The sequence below is a fragment of the Panthera uncia genome, unplaced genomic scaffold (assembly GCF_023721935.1).
Source record: "Panthera uncia isolate 11264 unplaced genomic scaffold, Puncia_PCG_1.0 HiC_scaffold_1292, whole genome shotgun sequence".
Classification (NCBI taxonomy): Eukaryota; Metazoa; Chordata; class Mammalia; order Carnivora; family Felidae; genus Panthera; species Panthera uncia.
In genome coordinates this window covers 53078-70335 of record NW_026057912.1, presented here as the reverse complement: position 1 = coordinate 70335, position 17258 = coordinate 53078, and the positions used below count along the sequence as shown (strand labels likewise).

General features: G+C 38.6%; 1 protein-coding gene across 1 annotated transcript in view; it reads right to left on the bottom strand.

Annotated features, from left to right (window-relative positions):
• Nucleotides 1-12642: 12642 nt before the first annotated feature.
• LOC125916884 (dehydrodolichyl diphosphate synthase complex subunit NUS1) overlaps nt 12643-17258 on the bottom strand; it is a 31956-nt gene continuing 27340 nt past the window's right edge. The window contains exon 5 of the mRNA XM_049623142.1: nt 12643-15441. Coding sequence (XP_049479099.1) covers nt 15351-15441 — 91 coding nt within the window. The 3' untranslated portion in view covers nt 12643-15350. The remainder of the gene's footprint in view (nt 15442-17258) is intronic.

The window sequence follows — 17258 nt, the reverse complement described above, 5'->3', positions numbered from 1 at the left end:
AACCCACACCCCATAAATATACCTGGACTCAAAGTCTGAGCTATTAGAATAAGACTGATGTCAACATTCTCCTTGGCCCTGATCACAGCAGGAAGCCCAGTACGTTCTTATTCATGCAGCCTAGCAGCAAAATAATCCAACTGTCCTCCTGGAATAGAATATTTAGCCCTGCATTCATATATTTAGCTCTGTGCATTTCTCTAGACTGAATGGAGCATGGGATCCCTTGAATATTATTTAGTCTGTCTCTGGTAGTTTCCTCCTAAAACATGCTGCTTTAGCAGGCCTGATCATTAGATCATGCTGCCTGGTCATTAGAACTTGTTTGTATAATAAAAATACAATATTCCTATTCGAAAGCTTGTCATTTTGCTCTTAAGTAATTTTGAAACTACATTTTTTTTTAAGTTTATTTATTTTGAGAGAGTGTGTGAGCTGGGGAGGGGCAGAGAGAGAGGGAGAGAGGGAGAATCCCAAGTATGCTCCGCGCTGTCAGAGCAGGGACCAATGCAGGCCCAAACTCAGGAACCTTGAGATCATGACCTGAACTGAAACCAAGAGTCCAACACCTAACTGACTGAGCCACCCAGGAGCTCTGAAAAATATTTTTTTAATGTTTATTTATTTTTGAGACAGAGAGAGCAGGGGAGAGGCAAAGAGAGGGGAACAGAGGATCTGAAGCAGCCTCTGTGCTGATAGCATCGAGCCAGATGCAAGGCTGGAACTCACCAATCGTCATGACCTGAGCCAAAGTCGGATGCTTAACTGACTGAGCCATCCAGGCACCCAGCTACATTTTTAAATTGTTGGCTAGGGTGGCCATATTCTTTTGATAAAGCTGCCAAATAATTCTTACTTATGATATTAGAGCAAATGAAAACTAGAAAGTGTCATCAGCACTGAGAATTTTGTTTAGAAAAGTGAAATATGTAGCAGTGCTACAGAGCTATAAACTGCTTAGGTGGGTCGTTCGAACATGAATTTGGAAGTCTTAGGCAGACTCTCTCCATTGCAGTGCACAGACTTACTGGGAAATTGTGTCAATAAATGTATTACCATTATCTCCCCCACTCTTTATATTCAGGATATTAGCCAACAAAATTAGAACAGAAAACAAACAAACAAACAGCTAAAGACAAATATTGGAAAGGAAGAGGTAAAATTATCTCTATTTGCTTATTATGTGATAGAATACCTAGAAAACCTAAGAAAAACAAAAGCAAAACTAATATAAACAATATGAAAATTCAGTAAGGTAGTAGAATATAAAATAAACATAAAAATAAAAAAAAGGAAAAAAATAAAATTAAATACTTACAAAAATAAACTTATAAATTTGAAATACGTGGAATAAAAATTTTTTTGTTTTATTTTATTTAAAAAAATTTTTTTTGAATTTTTTTTAAAATTAAAAAAAATTTTTTTTAATTAAAAAAAATTTTTTTTAATGTTTATTTATTTTTGAGACAGAGAGAGACAGAGAATGAATGGGGGAGGGTCAGAGAGAGAGGGAGACACAGAATCTGAAACAGGCTCCAGGCTCTGAGCCATCAGCACAGAGCCTGATGTGGGGCTTGAACTCACGAACCGCGAGATCATGACTTGAGCCGAAGTCGGACGCTTAACTGACTGAGCCACCCAGGTGCCCCCTTTTTTTTTTTTTTTAATTTTTAATGTTTATTTTTGAGAGAGAGACAGAGCATGAGTGACAGAGAGAGAGGGAGACAGAATTAGATGCAGGCTCCAGGCTCTGAGCTGTCAGCACAGAGCCTTACGCGGGGCTTGAACCCACAAACCGTGAGATCATGACCTCAGCCAAAGTCAGACAATCAACCCACTGAGCTATCCAGGCACCCCTGGAATAAAAATTTTAAACAAGTGTGAAGGACTGAAAAACTCATGAGTAAACTTGAACAAGTGGAATGATGTCTCCTCTTCTTGGAAAGTCCGTTCCACATCATAAAAAAGTCAATTCTCTCCAAGTTGTATAAATTTAAACTACAACAAAAATAACAAAGAAACACAAGTTATTTTCTGGAAGTAAATAAGCTTAGTCTAAAGTTAATTATGTAAGTAAGCAAAAATAGCTCAGAAATCCTGAAAAAGGACAGTAGGGATGCCAAACCTTATCAAATATTAAAGACAGTACAATCAAAACTGTGTGGTATTGGTGCATGGGTAAACAGACTAATGGAACCTAAAAAGTACAAAAATGGATCCAAAGACAAATCAAAATTTACTGTACAATAAACATGGCATCTCAAATCACTGGACAAAAAATGGACCTGGGAAAAATGTAACAATTGGTTAGCCATTTGGAAAAAGAGGGAGGGAGGGAGGGCAAGAAACTATAGAAATACTAGAAGAAAATAGGGGTGAATTTTTCTATAACCTGTAAGTGGGGAAATATTGCCTAACTATAAATCAAAATTTAGAACCTAAAAAAGATTGATAAATTAAACAACATAAAAATAAAAAAAAATGTTTGCATGTAAAAGATAAAGCTAAAAACAGGATCAAAATGTAAATGATAAACTGGAATGAAAGGGTTTGCAATTCATATTACAGACAAAGGACAAACATCCCTAATTTGTAAAGAGCTCATAAAAAAGAGGAAAACATATACTAGAAAACAGAATTAAAAATGAACAAAGACATGTACATTTACAGATAAAAAGAAAGGATATGGTTTTATAAACCTATGAAAAAGTTGTCAGCCTTATTTGTAATAAGAGAAATGTGTTTTGGTTTTCTATTGCCCCCAAACTCACTGGCTTAAAATAACAGCCATTTTATTTGCTCATGATTCTATTGGTTAGACACTTAAGCAAGGCTCAGCTGGATAATTCTGCTCCACGTGGCCTGGGGGCACTCCTGAGACCACATCAGCTGGGTTCTGCTGGTACTGAAATATCCCAGAAGCCTTCACCCACCTGTCTGGGATGGCTAGAACAACCTGAGAGCTGACTGAGTTAGCACCTTCCCTCCCTCTCTCTCTCTTTCTTTTTCTCTCTCTCTTGCCCTCGCTCTCTCTCTTTTCATGTGACCTCTCCAGTAAGGTAGACCTCATTATGTGACAGTTCAGGGCTCCAAGAGCAAGGAAAATGAAGCAAGATCTTTAAGGTTCAGGCTTGCAAGTTGCACAGTGTCACTTCTGGTGATTAATCATAGTCACACTGGTCAGCCCAGTGTCAAGGAAAGGGGGAACAGATTGTACTTCCTTATGGAAAATTGGCAAGGTAACATTGTCAAAAAAAAAAAAAAAGCATGGGGGTGGGAATTGTTAACAGCCATCCTTGGAAACACAATCTACCATAAAATGCAAATTAAAACTACAAAAAATTTCCCCTCCATCAAACTGGCAAAAATCTAGAAGTTGCTCATAGACTCTGAAGAAATAGGCACTCTTATATATTGCAAGTGAAAGGTCCCATAAAGGGGATTTAGCAATAATTACACTTTGACACAGCAATCATAACCCTACTTCTACCTCTATAAATAAAATTCTTGCACACAAGAATATATGTGGTATTGGGGCGCCTGGGTGGCGCAGTCGGTTAAGCGTCCGACTTCAGCCAGGTCACGATCTCGCGGTCTGTGAGTTCGAGCCCCGCGTCGGGCTCTGGGCTGATGGCTCGGAGCCTGGAGCCTGTTTCCGATTCTGTGTCTCCCTCTCTCTCTGCCCCTCCCCCGTTCATGCTCTGTCTCTCTCTGTCCCAAAAATAAATAAAAAACGTTGAAAAAAAAAATTTAAAAAGAATATATGTGGTATTATTTGTAATAGCAAAGAACTAGACAATCCAAATAATAGGGCTACTGAAATAACCTATGGAACATCCAAACAACACAGTACCATGTAGCCATAATTAGGAAGATTTTTATGTCATAGCAAAGAAATATTTCCGGTATAAGTAAAAATAGTAAGATGCAGAACAAACCCACTGATATTGGAAATATCAATTTTGCCTTGTGGTTAAAAAAAAAAACAAAACTTATTTTCCGTTCCGTGAAAGGACCTAGAAGCAATGACAGTAATAATAAGCACACCTCTTGTCCATTTCTTGGTTTCTAAATACCATGTCCACTAAAAGAGGCATTCTGGGTATGGATCAGGGAAATAGAATAATATGATTGGGGTGCCTGGGTGGCTCAGTCGGTTGAGCATCCGACTTCGGCTCAGGTCATGATCTCACAGCTCATGAGTTCGAGCCTCACGTTGGACTCTGTGCTGACAGCTCAGAGCCTGGAGCCTGTCTCAGATTCTGTGTCTCCCTCTCTCTCTGACCCTAACCCACTTGCATTCTGTCTCTGTATCTCTCAAAAATAAATAAACATTAAAAAAAAGAACAATATGATTATGTGGGGAAATGTCTTCATTCTTAGGACATACTTGCTGAAGTATTTAGGCGTATAGTGTCTTATGTCTGCAGGTTACTCTCAAATTATTCACCAAAAGGGGCGCCTGGGTGGCGCAGTCGGTTAAGCGTCCGACTTCAGCCAGGTCACGATCTCGCGGTCTGTGAGTTCGAGCCCCGCGTCAGGCTCTGGGCTGATGGCTCGGAGCCTGGAGCCTGTTTCCGATTCTGTGTCTCCCTCTCTCTCTGCCCCTCCCCCGTTCATGCTCGGTCTCTCTCTGTCCCAAAAATAAATAAAAAATGTTGAAAAAAAAATTAAAAAAAAAAAAATTATTCACCAAAAGAAACTACAGTTGTCCCATTTGGAAACAGGTAGTCCTTCTGACATATGATCACAAAGTCAATAGTAGCCTAACACTACATTACAGTGCCTACATCATTCACCTCACCTAGGCATTTTATTATCTTACATATCATCAAAGAAGGAGGCTCAGTAGAATACAATACGATATTTTGAGAGAGAGACCACATTAACATAACTTTTATTACAGTATATTGTTATAATTGTCCTATTTTATTATTAGTTATTGTTGTTAATCTCTTATTGTGCCTAATTTATCATTAAACTTTACCATAGGTTTGTAGGTATAGGAAAGTACATAGCATATATAGGATTCAGTACCATCTGCAGTTTCAAGAATCTGCTGGGGGTCTTAGAACGAATCCTCCACAGACAAGGAGGGACTACTATATACACTTGTATACACACACATGGGCACACACACACACACACACACACACACATGTATATATACAGTGTAGGTATGTATACATACATCTAACTATACATCTATCTATATACACATAAGATGGATACATAGATAAATTACATACTGGAATATATTTAACAATTGTTGGATCTAAATGGAAAGTATATGGATGTTTGTTGTACCATTCTTTCAACATTTTTAAAGTTTGAAAACTTGTATTGAAAGCATTTAGTACCGGGGCGCCTGGGTGGCTCAGTCGGTTGAGCGTCCGACTTCAGCTCAGGTCACCATCTCGCGATCTCGCGGTCCGTGAGTTCGAGCCCCGCATCGGGCTCTGGGCTGATGGCTCAGAGCCTGGAGCCTGCTTCCTATTCTGTGTCTCCCTCTCTCTCTGCTCCTCCCCTGTTCATGCTCTGTCTCTCTCTCTGTCTCAAAAATAAATAAACGTTAAAAAAAAAATTAAAAAAAAAAAAAAAAGAAAGTATTTAGTACCAAGCTGGTGGCTTAGTCGGTTAAGCATCTGACTCCTGATGTTGTTAGTACCAAGCTGGTGGCTTAGTCGGTTAAGCATCTGACTCCTGATGTTGGTTCAGGTTGTTATCTCATGGTTGAGAGATTGAGCCCTGCATCAGGCTCTGCACTGAGTGTGGAGCCTACTTGGGATTCTCTCTCTCTCCCCCTCTCTCTGCCCCTTCCCAACGTGCATGTGCGCACATGCACACTTTCTCTCAAAGTAAGTAAACTTAAAAAAATATTTTTTTAATAATGGGGGAAAGTTTTTGCTCTCAAAAAAATAAAAAGATGATCAATAATACAATAATGTCCATTCTCAAGAATGACTGAAAAAAGAAGGGGACAAATTAGCATGTATTAAGTGCCAGGATGGTTTAGGTATAGTATTTCACCTAAACCCATAGCCACACTTTGTGACCACTTTGTTGTTCCTGCACAGATAAGAAAAGAGTGTCGTAGAGGGTAGGTAACTTGCCCACAATCATACAGTAAAATTGGTTTTCAAACCTTGGTTTAACTGAGTCCAGAGTCCCTGCTATTTCTACTAAACCATACTGAAGAAGAGAAAGAGCCTACAATGGTGAGGCAAGACAATATAACTGAGATAAAACTTGAGTTGGGTGCAACTTTGGAGATGGATAGAATTTGGAAGGGCATGGGTTTGGAGATGTTGTGGCATCCTAGTCATGATGTTGGCCATGGCTTATTTAGGCAGCAAGGAAGAGACCGGCCCCCAACAGACAATGATGGTTGTCATCAATGAATAGAGTAACTTTTCAGAAGAGATTGAGTACTTGGACTTAGGTGTCCTGGATTTTGGATGTCTGTTTTAAGAGTCTGCCTTTATGTCATAGATTAGAGGAAGGTCTGTGGGTAGGAAAGTGATATGAAAAGAACGTTTTAGAAAGGTGAATATGGTAATACGTACATAGGAGATCCCAAGACATCGAGTTATTTCGAACAGTTTATTTACCTCTTACTTCATGCCAAGCACCATGTTGTATATGGCGGGAGATGAAAAAAATAATAATAGCATTAAATTTCTGTTCACAAAATCTTTAAAACATTAAAAAATATTTATTGAAAACCTAGTATGTGCCAAGTATGGGGTTAAGCAAGATAGATAATGTCCCAGCTCTCATGAAGCTTACATTTGTACAGGACCAAAGGGATATATACATTACTATATCATTGTGATGTAAGTCCATCAAAAAGGGGGAAATGCTCTGGGGGAGGTGGTCAGATGAGGACAACGCTATATCTAGTTTGAAGAGATGGAAAAGACATCATGGAAGGAGTAGCACTGGTGAGATGGGTTTTGAAGAATGAAAACTGCTGTGGCAGGCAGAAACAGAAGGGGAGCATTCCAATTAAAAGCAACAATTCGAGCAAATGAAAGGAAGCAGGAGATTATTAAGTTAAGAGATAGGAAGTGGTACCTCATGGCTGGACTATTGGGTGTTTTTTTTAAAAAGTAAGAGGAAATATAGCTAAACATAATGCCTGGACTCATATAGAGGATTCTTGAACGGCAGTGTAACAGTTGAATTTACTGGTTAGAAAATAGGAGGACCTAACTTGGGGAACAAAGAAAGCAAAACTATGTTTTAGGAAATTCTTCTTATACTAGTCTATAGAAGACATCAGAAGGGAGATATAAAGCTGGATAGTTATTGGGAGATTAGCGTGATGGTTTAGTAAGAGGACATAACAATTTAGCTAAAGTCTTGAGCATGGAAACTGGAAAAAAAAAAAAAAAGCCAGAAGTTTGGGGCATGAAGAATCGATAAAAATTGGACAGTTAAGTGAATTGGGGGGCAAAGAAATAGGTATTACAAATGTAAAGAGAGGGAGTCTGGGTGGATTTAAGATGAACTAGCAGAGAGAGGCATCAGAAAGTCCATGGGGGAAGGGGAATAAGGGAAAACGGGGTGAGAGGTGTAAGGTGTCCGGAAAACCTCCATGTGAAGATGTTCAACATGTGGTAGAATTAGGCATCAGTGAGTCAGTAGTGATGGTGGGTAAAATATAGGTTGAGCTATTTATGTAAAGAGGTAGTGGGAACCGTGAGAATGGGTGAGATTGTTGGAGGAATGCACGTGGACATGAGAGGGGCTTGAAGGCTGGTTTCCTTGTCCCCAAAGTGCTCTGTCTCTGTATCATCCCTCCCAGGACTCCTTTCCATGGCTGCCAGAACTATGCAAGGTGCGATTCTGACCGTTTCACTCCCTCACCTACTGCCTACTACAGCCGGGGTTCAAGCTTTTAAACTCTGCATTCAAGACCGAGCCCTTCTGGAGCCTCCCTGTTATTACTTTCTGTCTCACACTTTATATTCCAGTGTCAGCTGTTGGTTCCCATGCTCACGTCTTGCTTTCCTGAGATGCTGGACGTACCCCAGCTGCCTTCACTGTCAATAAGCAATTCTTATGCAGCTCAGACTCCTTTCCTGAATCCTTTCCTGTCCTTCCAACCACTGCCCTGGAGTAGACATCCTTACTCCAAAATGGTAAAGTGACCATGATTTTGCTTATCACACTGCAACCTGATGATCCACTTAGGTACCCATTTCCCGCGAGTTATATCTTGACCTGTCTCTGGGGTAAAAGTGTTCCTCCTTATCAAGACTAATCTCACACTGTATGTGCTAAGGTGGGGTCTTTGTCATTTGTCTTCATACCCTCAGTATCTAGCATAATACCTGGAATGAAAGAGATGGCCATGGGGCACCTGGGTGGCTCAGTTGGTTGAGCATCCGACTTCGGCTCAGGTCACGATCTCACGGTTGGTGGGTTCGAGCCCCACATCGGGCTTCCTGCTGTCAGCGCAGAGCAGCCTGCTTTGGATTCTGTGTCTCCCTCTCTCTCTGCCCCTCCCTGACTCGCACTGTCTTAAAAATAAATACACATACGGGGTGCCTCGGTGGCTCAGTCAGTTAAGCGTCCAACTTTGGCTCAGGTCATAATCTCACAGTTTGTGAGTTCGAGCCCCGTGTCGGGCTCTGTGCTGACAGTTCGGAGCCTGGAGCCTCCTTCAGATTCTGTGTCTCCCTCTCTCTCTGCCCCTCCCCTGCTCTCTCTCTCTCTCTCAAAAATAAAGATTAAAAAATAATAATAAGTAAACATTTTTTTAAAAAGATGGCCATAATGGTTGGCAAGTTTTTTTTTTAAGCTTATTTATTTATTTTGAGAGAGAGAGAGAGTAAGCAAGCAGAAGGGCAGAGAGAGAGGGAGAGAGAGAATTGCAAACAGGCTCCCTGCTGTCAGCACAGAGCCCAACTCAGGGCTCGAACTCACAAACCCTGAGATCATGACCTGAGCCGAAACCAAGAGTCAACACTTAAGCCTCTGGGCCACCCCAAGCACCCTGGTCTGCAGATTTTTAAATTAAACAACAAAAACAGGTTAGGGAACTAATACTGGGTCTTTCTAGAATTCATTTCTTAGGAAAACAAGTGAATCATAAACTCCAAGTATACAGGAGAGTATAGAATCCCAGAAACTAGAAATGTAACATTTGTAACTCAGGGAAAGAATCCCCTGTATTTAGCAGACAGAGACTGAAAATGGGAAGGAAAACGCAAAGGTCCTGAAGAGAGGAAGAGATGGTATCAGAGGTACAGTGTGAGGATTAGTTGTGACGCGAAGAAACGTCCTTTCCTCACACAGCTTGCAGACAGACAGAGATTTTGAGGTAAAAAGGAATGATGCTGACATCTAGGTTGGAGAAGCCCTCTTCAAACCAGGCCTAACTAGCAAGTTTCAGGTTCATCTTTTCGGACAACATGCTAGATTAGAAAATACTAGAATCCCAGAGAATTCTTGGACATAATCACCAGTTCAGGATTCAAGTAGTACTAGTTTTTGTGTGATATCTGTTTCTTTTTTTATGATGACAAAAACTCACATTCCAAAGCACACGTACTCATTTATTTAACTTCTCTTTTCCCCTGCCTGGGCCCTCATGAGTAGGCAGCAGGTCAGCGATGATTTTCTTCTAAATTAATTAAAAGCATCACCAATTGATATTCTGTGAGCATCATGGCTGGTCTTCTCCACCTGATACGCTGAGGACCTCAGAATACATCTGATAGCGTCTGATTTTGCAAGTAATTAGGTATTCTGCATATTTACGTATAGATGAGCTTCTGCTTCCAAGTAACTCATAAATTAATATTTAATGAAATCATTTGCCTGGAGATGCTTTGTGTATTCCTATTCATCTCCCGAATGCTTTATATTTGGTGTTGCATCTCACACTCCCAAGCCAGTGACAGACTTGGCGGGACTATTTCTACGTACACATATGTATCCCGTGTACACCTGAATGAAAGCAGGCTTATTTCTCTATAATTTTCCCTCAGAGAAGTCATCTTTCTCCAGGCCAAGAAAAAACTCTTTATGAGAAGCACGCCAATTACTTATTTGAATTACAGGTAATATTTAGGAAAATCACATTAGATTGAAGCCACTTGAATATCACTTTCAGAAGACTAAAAAAGGCCACCAGATAAATTACTTAAAAATAAAAAAGGGGGCACCGGGGTGACTCAGTCGGTTAAGCGTCCGACTTCAGCTCAGGTCATGATCTCAGTTCGTGGGCTTGAGCCCCACGTCAGGCTCTGTGCTGACAGCTCAGAGCCTGGAGCCTGCTTCAGATTCTGTGTCTCCCTCTCTCTTTCTGCCCCTCCCCAGCTTGCACTCTGTCTCTGTCTCTCTTAAAAATAAACATTAAAAAAAAAATTATAAAAAAATAACAATGCTTAATCATTATTCTTGGAAATATGACCTCAAAAACAAGCACAGGATGTTACAACAAGCATTTTTAAGAACATTATTAGGTGGTTATAATGTGGAAATCAACTACATGCAGATTAAGGGGGAAAATTTGCTAATTTGATGTTTATACAACAGGTAATTGAAGCACGGAATTTCTTATAACATCATACATGGGTAAAGCATTACCATCTTTCAAAAAACACTGCTTTCTTTCAAATAAGCTTAGACAACAAACTGACAGGCTTTGGGAAACTGGTGTTTCAAAACATCAAGGAAAAATGTGAAAATAATGAGAACTCGTGCATGGAAAGAAGCTAACGTATCATTTCACAGAATTAAAATATGCATATACAAGCAAATGTGTATTTCATCTTTAAACCATGAACTATAGATTCAAGTAAACTTGATTTGCTTTTTAAAGTTATGCTACAGCATATTTTAGGCACTATCCATCACCACCCCTAGCTTGGCCTCTTTCCACTGGATACCAGTAGTATGCCCCCTGTTGTGACAAATAATAATGTCTCCCAATGTTTTCACATGTCCACTGGGGGGTGTCATCACTCCAGTTGAGAACCACTGCTCTAGACAAATGCTGTCAAACATCTGTCAAGTAACTTCCATGTTTTTCTTGATGTTCCATTGTTTAATTATCTGAAATCTAATTAAAATATTGATTCCTCTCTGGTTAAAACAGTTGGTTACTATTCCCATTATCTATTTACTTTCCATTAAATTTTGTAAAAATAAGAAATTTAAGGCAGTTATGAGTAACTGTTACTGAGGAATAACCTTGCAAAATATACATTTACTAAAAAGAAAGGAAGGCTTCATAGAACCAGATCCATTAAAGATAAGCAGTTGAAATCAATCTTTATCAGAATGGAAATATTAGATACTCTATACAAGTAGAACTATGCTGTTATGACTGCCCTACCTTCAGATCTTTTCATTTTGCTCAGGTTTTCCTTCTCTGAGCCAAACATCCTGTTTTCCTGGTCCTCATTAAAATTTAAATGATGATTAAAACTACTAATGATGGGAAGTATAAACATGGTCAGTAGCAGGTAATCCAAATAGTCTGACCTCGGAGTAGATCTAATTTTTATCTTTTGCATTCTTCCGGATGTATGTATCTAGATGCTAAAATTTATGTATAGTTCCCAAATCTCTACAAGACAGATGGAGGGAAAAAAAGAGGAGTACAAAATTACTTGAAGAATTTGGACTAAGGTTAAATACTCATTAAGGGTAACTGAACGTGGACTGTAATTTCTCCCATTTTATTTTCATGTGCTCATGTGACTGTTTATATCGGGACACAATAATTAAATACAAAACAGAATGCAAGACTCTCAATTTATAGTTTGTAGCTTAAAAAGAATCTCTTTATTAAACCTGTTACAGAATTCATTTTTTCAAATAGAAGTACAAAAAAATTTGATTGTCACCAAAAATGTAACCAATGAATGATGGTATTAGAAATTATTTTCCTTTACTGTAGCTTCTCTAAATTTTCTATTTTTTTCTATAATGAGTATTCTTTAAAACCACAAGCAAAAAATAAAAAATAAAAATAAATAAATAAATAAAACCACAAGCAAATTCTTTCTGCACTCCCTTTCCCCACCAATTTTATCACAGTTTGTGGCCTATCAAGTAGGATTTTTGGACAAGTGCTTACATTACTCTTGGTTCCTGGGTTTTATTTCAAACTATACTGAACTCTTCCTAATTTTTGTTAAGTGCATTTCCTATTAACCAAAATTAAAAATGTGCCCTTTGAAAAACCTGATTTCAGATGAAAATCTGTCTTGCAATTAGATACATAGAAAACGAATATTCTATGCAATGTAAGACAAACCATGGTTCTTACTATTCTATTTCCTAGTTTGATAAGGACTGCCAAATTTCTTAAAAGAGTACACACATACATTTTTAACTTGGCATTCCATGTTCAGCAAAAATCAATTTGATCTTAATTACTGTGGAATTTTGTCAACTCTAGCAATGGCAAAGCTGAGTTTTATCTTGCCGTTATCTAGCAAAAAGTAAATACCATTAAGATTCCAAATGCTTAACCTGGTTAAAATGAGAATATATTTCAATCAAAAACATACCATCAGGGAAAAAAAAACAGTATTGCTATCTAGCCATGAGTTTCTCAGTACATTTCTGCAGGCCCTAAATGTTTGGAATAAATGTAGCATTCACATAATACTATAGTCCATGAAAAGAGTATATTCTTTTATTGTTTTTGTACATACATGTTGTTTCAACTTTCAATAATAAAATTCAATAAATTTGATTCCTCAATCATAAAAACTTGCTTTACACATTATGTACATGTTGCCAAAGTCTATAGCCATACAAAACATCACAAAGATTTGACTCTATGCATGGTGCCATCACACAGGAGGGAGCTAATCAAATAACATACATTCAAAGATTAAACTGTAGATACGCACAGTGTATTTGGCACTGTTTCCTTAACATTAGAACACCTTCCTCTCAGAGACAAGTATTCTTAAGCTTTAGTCCCAACATACCAGGATTTCTTTTATTCACGTCAAAAGCAGCTTTCAAACTCTATTGTAACAGTAATCAGTTGTAAGAAACAAAATACAACCAGAATTGGGAATGGATTCAAACACGCAGACTTTTTGCTATGCTCCAACCTGCCATCCTTAGAGTAGGTTTACTTTGATAATTTTTCCATTGTCAGGGGTGTCAAGAAGAAACAATTTAAAGACAAATACCTTGAGTACACCTAAAGGTAACAGTTTGTTTAAACTTTAAGAATATCAGTTCTTCTTGGGAGTACCCAGGGAGCCCTGATGATGTGGAACTTGTGATGATTTTGGCAGGAATTCCAGAATGACCAATGCCATTCAAGTTGTGGAGACCATACAAGCAGTTAAACTCATGAGGAGAAGGATCTGGAATGCTTATATCTGAATTCAGAATCCTCAGCAACTTGTGTTAAGGGTCTCTTTCTAGGACTATAACAGACTCAAGTCACAGGTTACAGATTTACTTTGATGTGTAATACTACACTGCTATGAAATGGAAGGATAAAATAAAAGTACAGAGGCTTAACCATTAAACTTTTAGAGACTTTGGCTACATCCCAGTGGGCAATGTTTGATTAACTTCATTTTACCAAAATTAAATCCCTTCACTTCAACCAGACCCATTAAATTTATTCATTGAAGCCATACATATTCCAGAATGTTTATAAAAGACACATACCATGTTTATAAAAGACATAAATTCAGTCTCAAACTAAGGCAAAAAACCCTCAACTGAACATGGATCACAGTACAGGGGAACAGAAATCAGAAATTGGTAAAGTTCAGGGATATGCTATAGTTTCACACAAAACTTGTAGCAATAAATTAAGACTTAAAAAAAGTCTTACAATGTACAAAGGACTATGAAGTGCAAAGTAATGTCACTGAACCAAAATTTAGTTTAATCATTTTATTTCAAGTGTAGTTTTTAAAATCATAAATGGGGTCTTATAGTCCAAAGTCCAAACATTTATTCCTCCTCAGAGCTTTAGAATATGACAAGCAACTTTAGACCTTGCTTTCCAAGCCCAGTCTTCCTTGCTATTTTTTAGACTTCTGAGACCTAGTATTTAAGCTACTCCATTCTAAATGTACAATTTTAGACAACTATTGTACACTTAAGATTTTTCTGAAAACAGTCCATCAAGTATAAAGAATGGTTTCTGTCCAAGGATCAGTAGTGAGGGAAGAAATACTAAACATCAAAAAATCATTTATTCATTTAAAAAATAACAGAACCAGTGCTGTTCTCTGTCATGAAAGAGAACATGTAAGGTTAACTTAAATTACTTTTGTAGACTTTGGTAATATTTTATTACCTACACAGGCCTCAATCTTACTTAAAGATCTTTTAGGCAAAGTCCCCCACCATCAGGATTTACTGAGTAAAAATCCTGGGAACTAACATAGACCTAAATGTGCTATTCCAAAGAGTAATAGGTTACTACTTTAGGGGAAAAAAGCTGCCTTGAGAACTTTCCTCAAATGCTCTTTTAAATAGAAAGTTAATGGGAATCTTTTTTTTAAACCAACTTTGGGTACATACTGCCCACCAAATAAGGGAATCAAACTTTATTTCCTATTTTAGGAAATTTTCCAACTTATAATCCTTTAAGATTATAACTTTTTCATCTTTTTTTGACTGATATTTAAATTTTTTAAATTCTACATTTCAATGTAGTAAGAGTTCTTTTTCAAATAATTTTCACAACCCAGAACACAGACATCAGAGCAACACTCACAAGTCACATTGTTTAACTATAATGAGATGAAAATGGACGGATATCTGAAAATAGGTATTCCCTCTACTCCAAAGGTGAGCAAACTTTTAACATGTGACCAACACAGAACTCCATCCTTCCGGAGATCCCTCAAACTCAAAACGGTTCCATTTAATAAGTCAATACATTATTCTTAAAAATTAAGTTTGGTCACTAGGAAAGACTGAACAAAAACGATTCCCCTCCGCTCAAAACAACCAAATAGCTCTAGTTACCCCCTCCTCTCCCCACAAAAATAGGGAAGTAGTTGAGGCTGAAGTCTTTAAATCTGAAATTTCAGCTCCTAAAACACTGCTGCTATTTGCTCAAAGTTGCAGATCTATGTATTTCCTTCTCCAATACTTCCCCCATTTATAAATTTATTTACACACACACACACACACACACGCACACACACACACACACACACATATTCACACATACCCTTACTCTCAAGTAAGACACTTTTTTGTGTTTGTTGATAAATTATGAGGATTATGAACTAGGTGTGTACAGGGTTTCATAGGTGCTTTGTAAACATCAGAGTCACTTGGGTCCTTTTCTCCAAAAGCCTGAAATCAAATTACACAACCAGGGATCACTACTTTCCCAGACGCTGTTCACAGGCTGCATATTGACGAAGGGCAGAGAAAAAGTCCTCATAACTGATGTTTAGGTGGGAAGGCAAAGAGCTGAAAAGAAAGCACAGGGGGAAAAAAAGCAATTAGATGATACACTGTAATGTGGAGGGGGGAACCAGAAGGAAAATACCCCAAAAGACGTTAAGGACAGAAGAAAGTAAATGATAAACACAGAGTATGTCAAACCATTTCTACTAAATGACAGCTAAACTCACTGGGAAACAGCGCAAGTACAAAATAATCTCTCCTTCTTTCCCTAAGGAGAGAAAAGCAACTTGTAGCAAGACAGAGATTCAGAACCTGTATCAGCCGAAGTCTAAATCAATGCAGAACTGGAGACCTATTTGTAAGGATCTCATTCACGTTCACGTTAGGAAGTCCTCTCTGCCAGAGCAAAGCCCACACTGCGTGAAGCGGTCTATGAAAGCCAGGCTTAGCACTGGCAGAGCAGCACAGCACCCTCACGCGACTGCATGTTGAAGCCACGTGGTGAGCAACCAACAAATGAACGTTCATCTCTACCATTTCCATTCGCTCAAGGCGGCAATCACAGTGCGATGTGAAGACACTTTAAGGGCAGAATGAATGTACAGCCAGAAGGTTCCCTGTTAGGTGTTTTAAATACTTAGAATAATTTTCAATAATCGACATAAACAATTCTCTAACGTACACAGCTTTCTTGTGAGGCTTTGGGAATTCCAAACTGTATCAGAGCCAAACACCTGGTCAGAGTACAAGTCGCACTGGGAGCTCCAGGCACATACATCACAAAAAAAAGACTGAACAAACTTACCACAAACAGACTCCTGTCTGACCATGTGCTGGTTCTCGTAGCTAGGCTTTCTTTGTCCTTCCTTTTCCCCTCCCTAGCTTTACTGAAATATAATTGACTTATAAGCTTTTTCCTTCAACTGCCAAAAATTCTGAAACAAGTCTCCTTTTCCTCCATTTCCTTCTCTTATTAATCCTGCCATCAACCTTTTATCTTACTCACTCCACTGCAGCGATACCCTCACAAGATATCCTCAAACAACAAGTCAACGACACTCTTCTTGCTGAAGCTTGCTTCATTCAGATGTCCTCCTCAAACAACCCACTTGACTAAGTCTTTCCCATTTTATCCTCTTCATCAATAGCTTCGTCTCCTATCACTCAAGAAGCACTTAGCGCCACTACCTCCTCACTGCCCCCAAAGTGGTCTTGCCATTCCTGTCTGTTCTGTTAGGGCTCCACCCTTCTACTTCTCCATGTTATGATTAAGACGTTAAGACATCAGGTGCTTACGGTCTGGTGGGCAGTAGACAAATCCAAAGCAAACCTTAATATAACGTGATAGGGCCATGACAGACATATGTACAAAGATCCACAGGAAAGCTTATTATGTGCTCGGTATCTGATGTCCGTTATCTGACTTAAATCCTCAACTTCTTATTAAAATACCCATTTTACAAATACAGAGAAGTTTAAAAGCTACCCAAAGTCATGTTACTGAAAAGCATCACCAAGATTCAAACTGAGATGTATCTGTTCTAAAACACACTCTTCCCTTCAAACTACTCTCAACCTCACAAAGCAGCACTGCTACCTTCCTTGGAGCCCAATGCACAAGGCACCTGAAATTAACTCAGAAAACCCCTGGAGAAAAAGAAACAAGAGAAACATATACCCATCATAGGAAAGCCAGAGTTTGTGGAGATGTGGGTTCTAATTCCACTTTACTACAAGCAATAGTAAGAGCTACGTCTCCTCCCCATTTTCCTCACGCCTACAAAATGAGGAGGCAGGACCATATGATCTACAGCCCTTTCTGACTCTACAATGCTACGGGTTCTTTTCTGCCTTTTTGACACCTTTACCCTGTCTTGCCC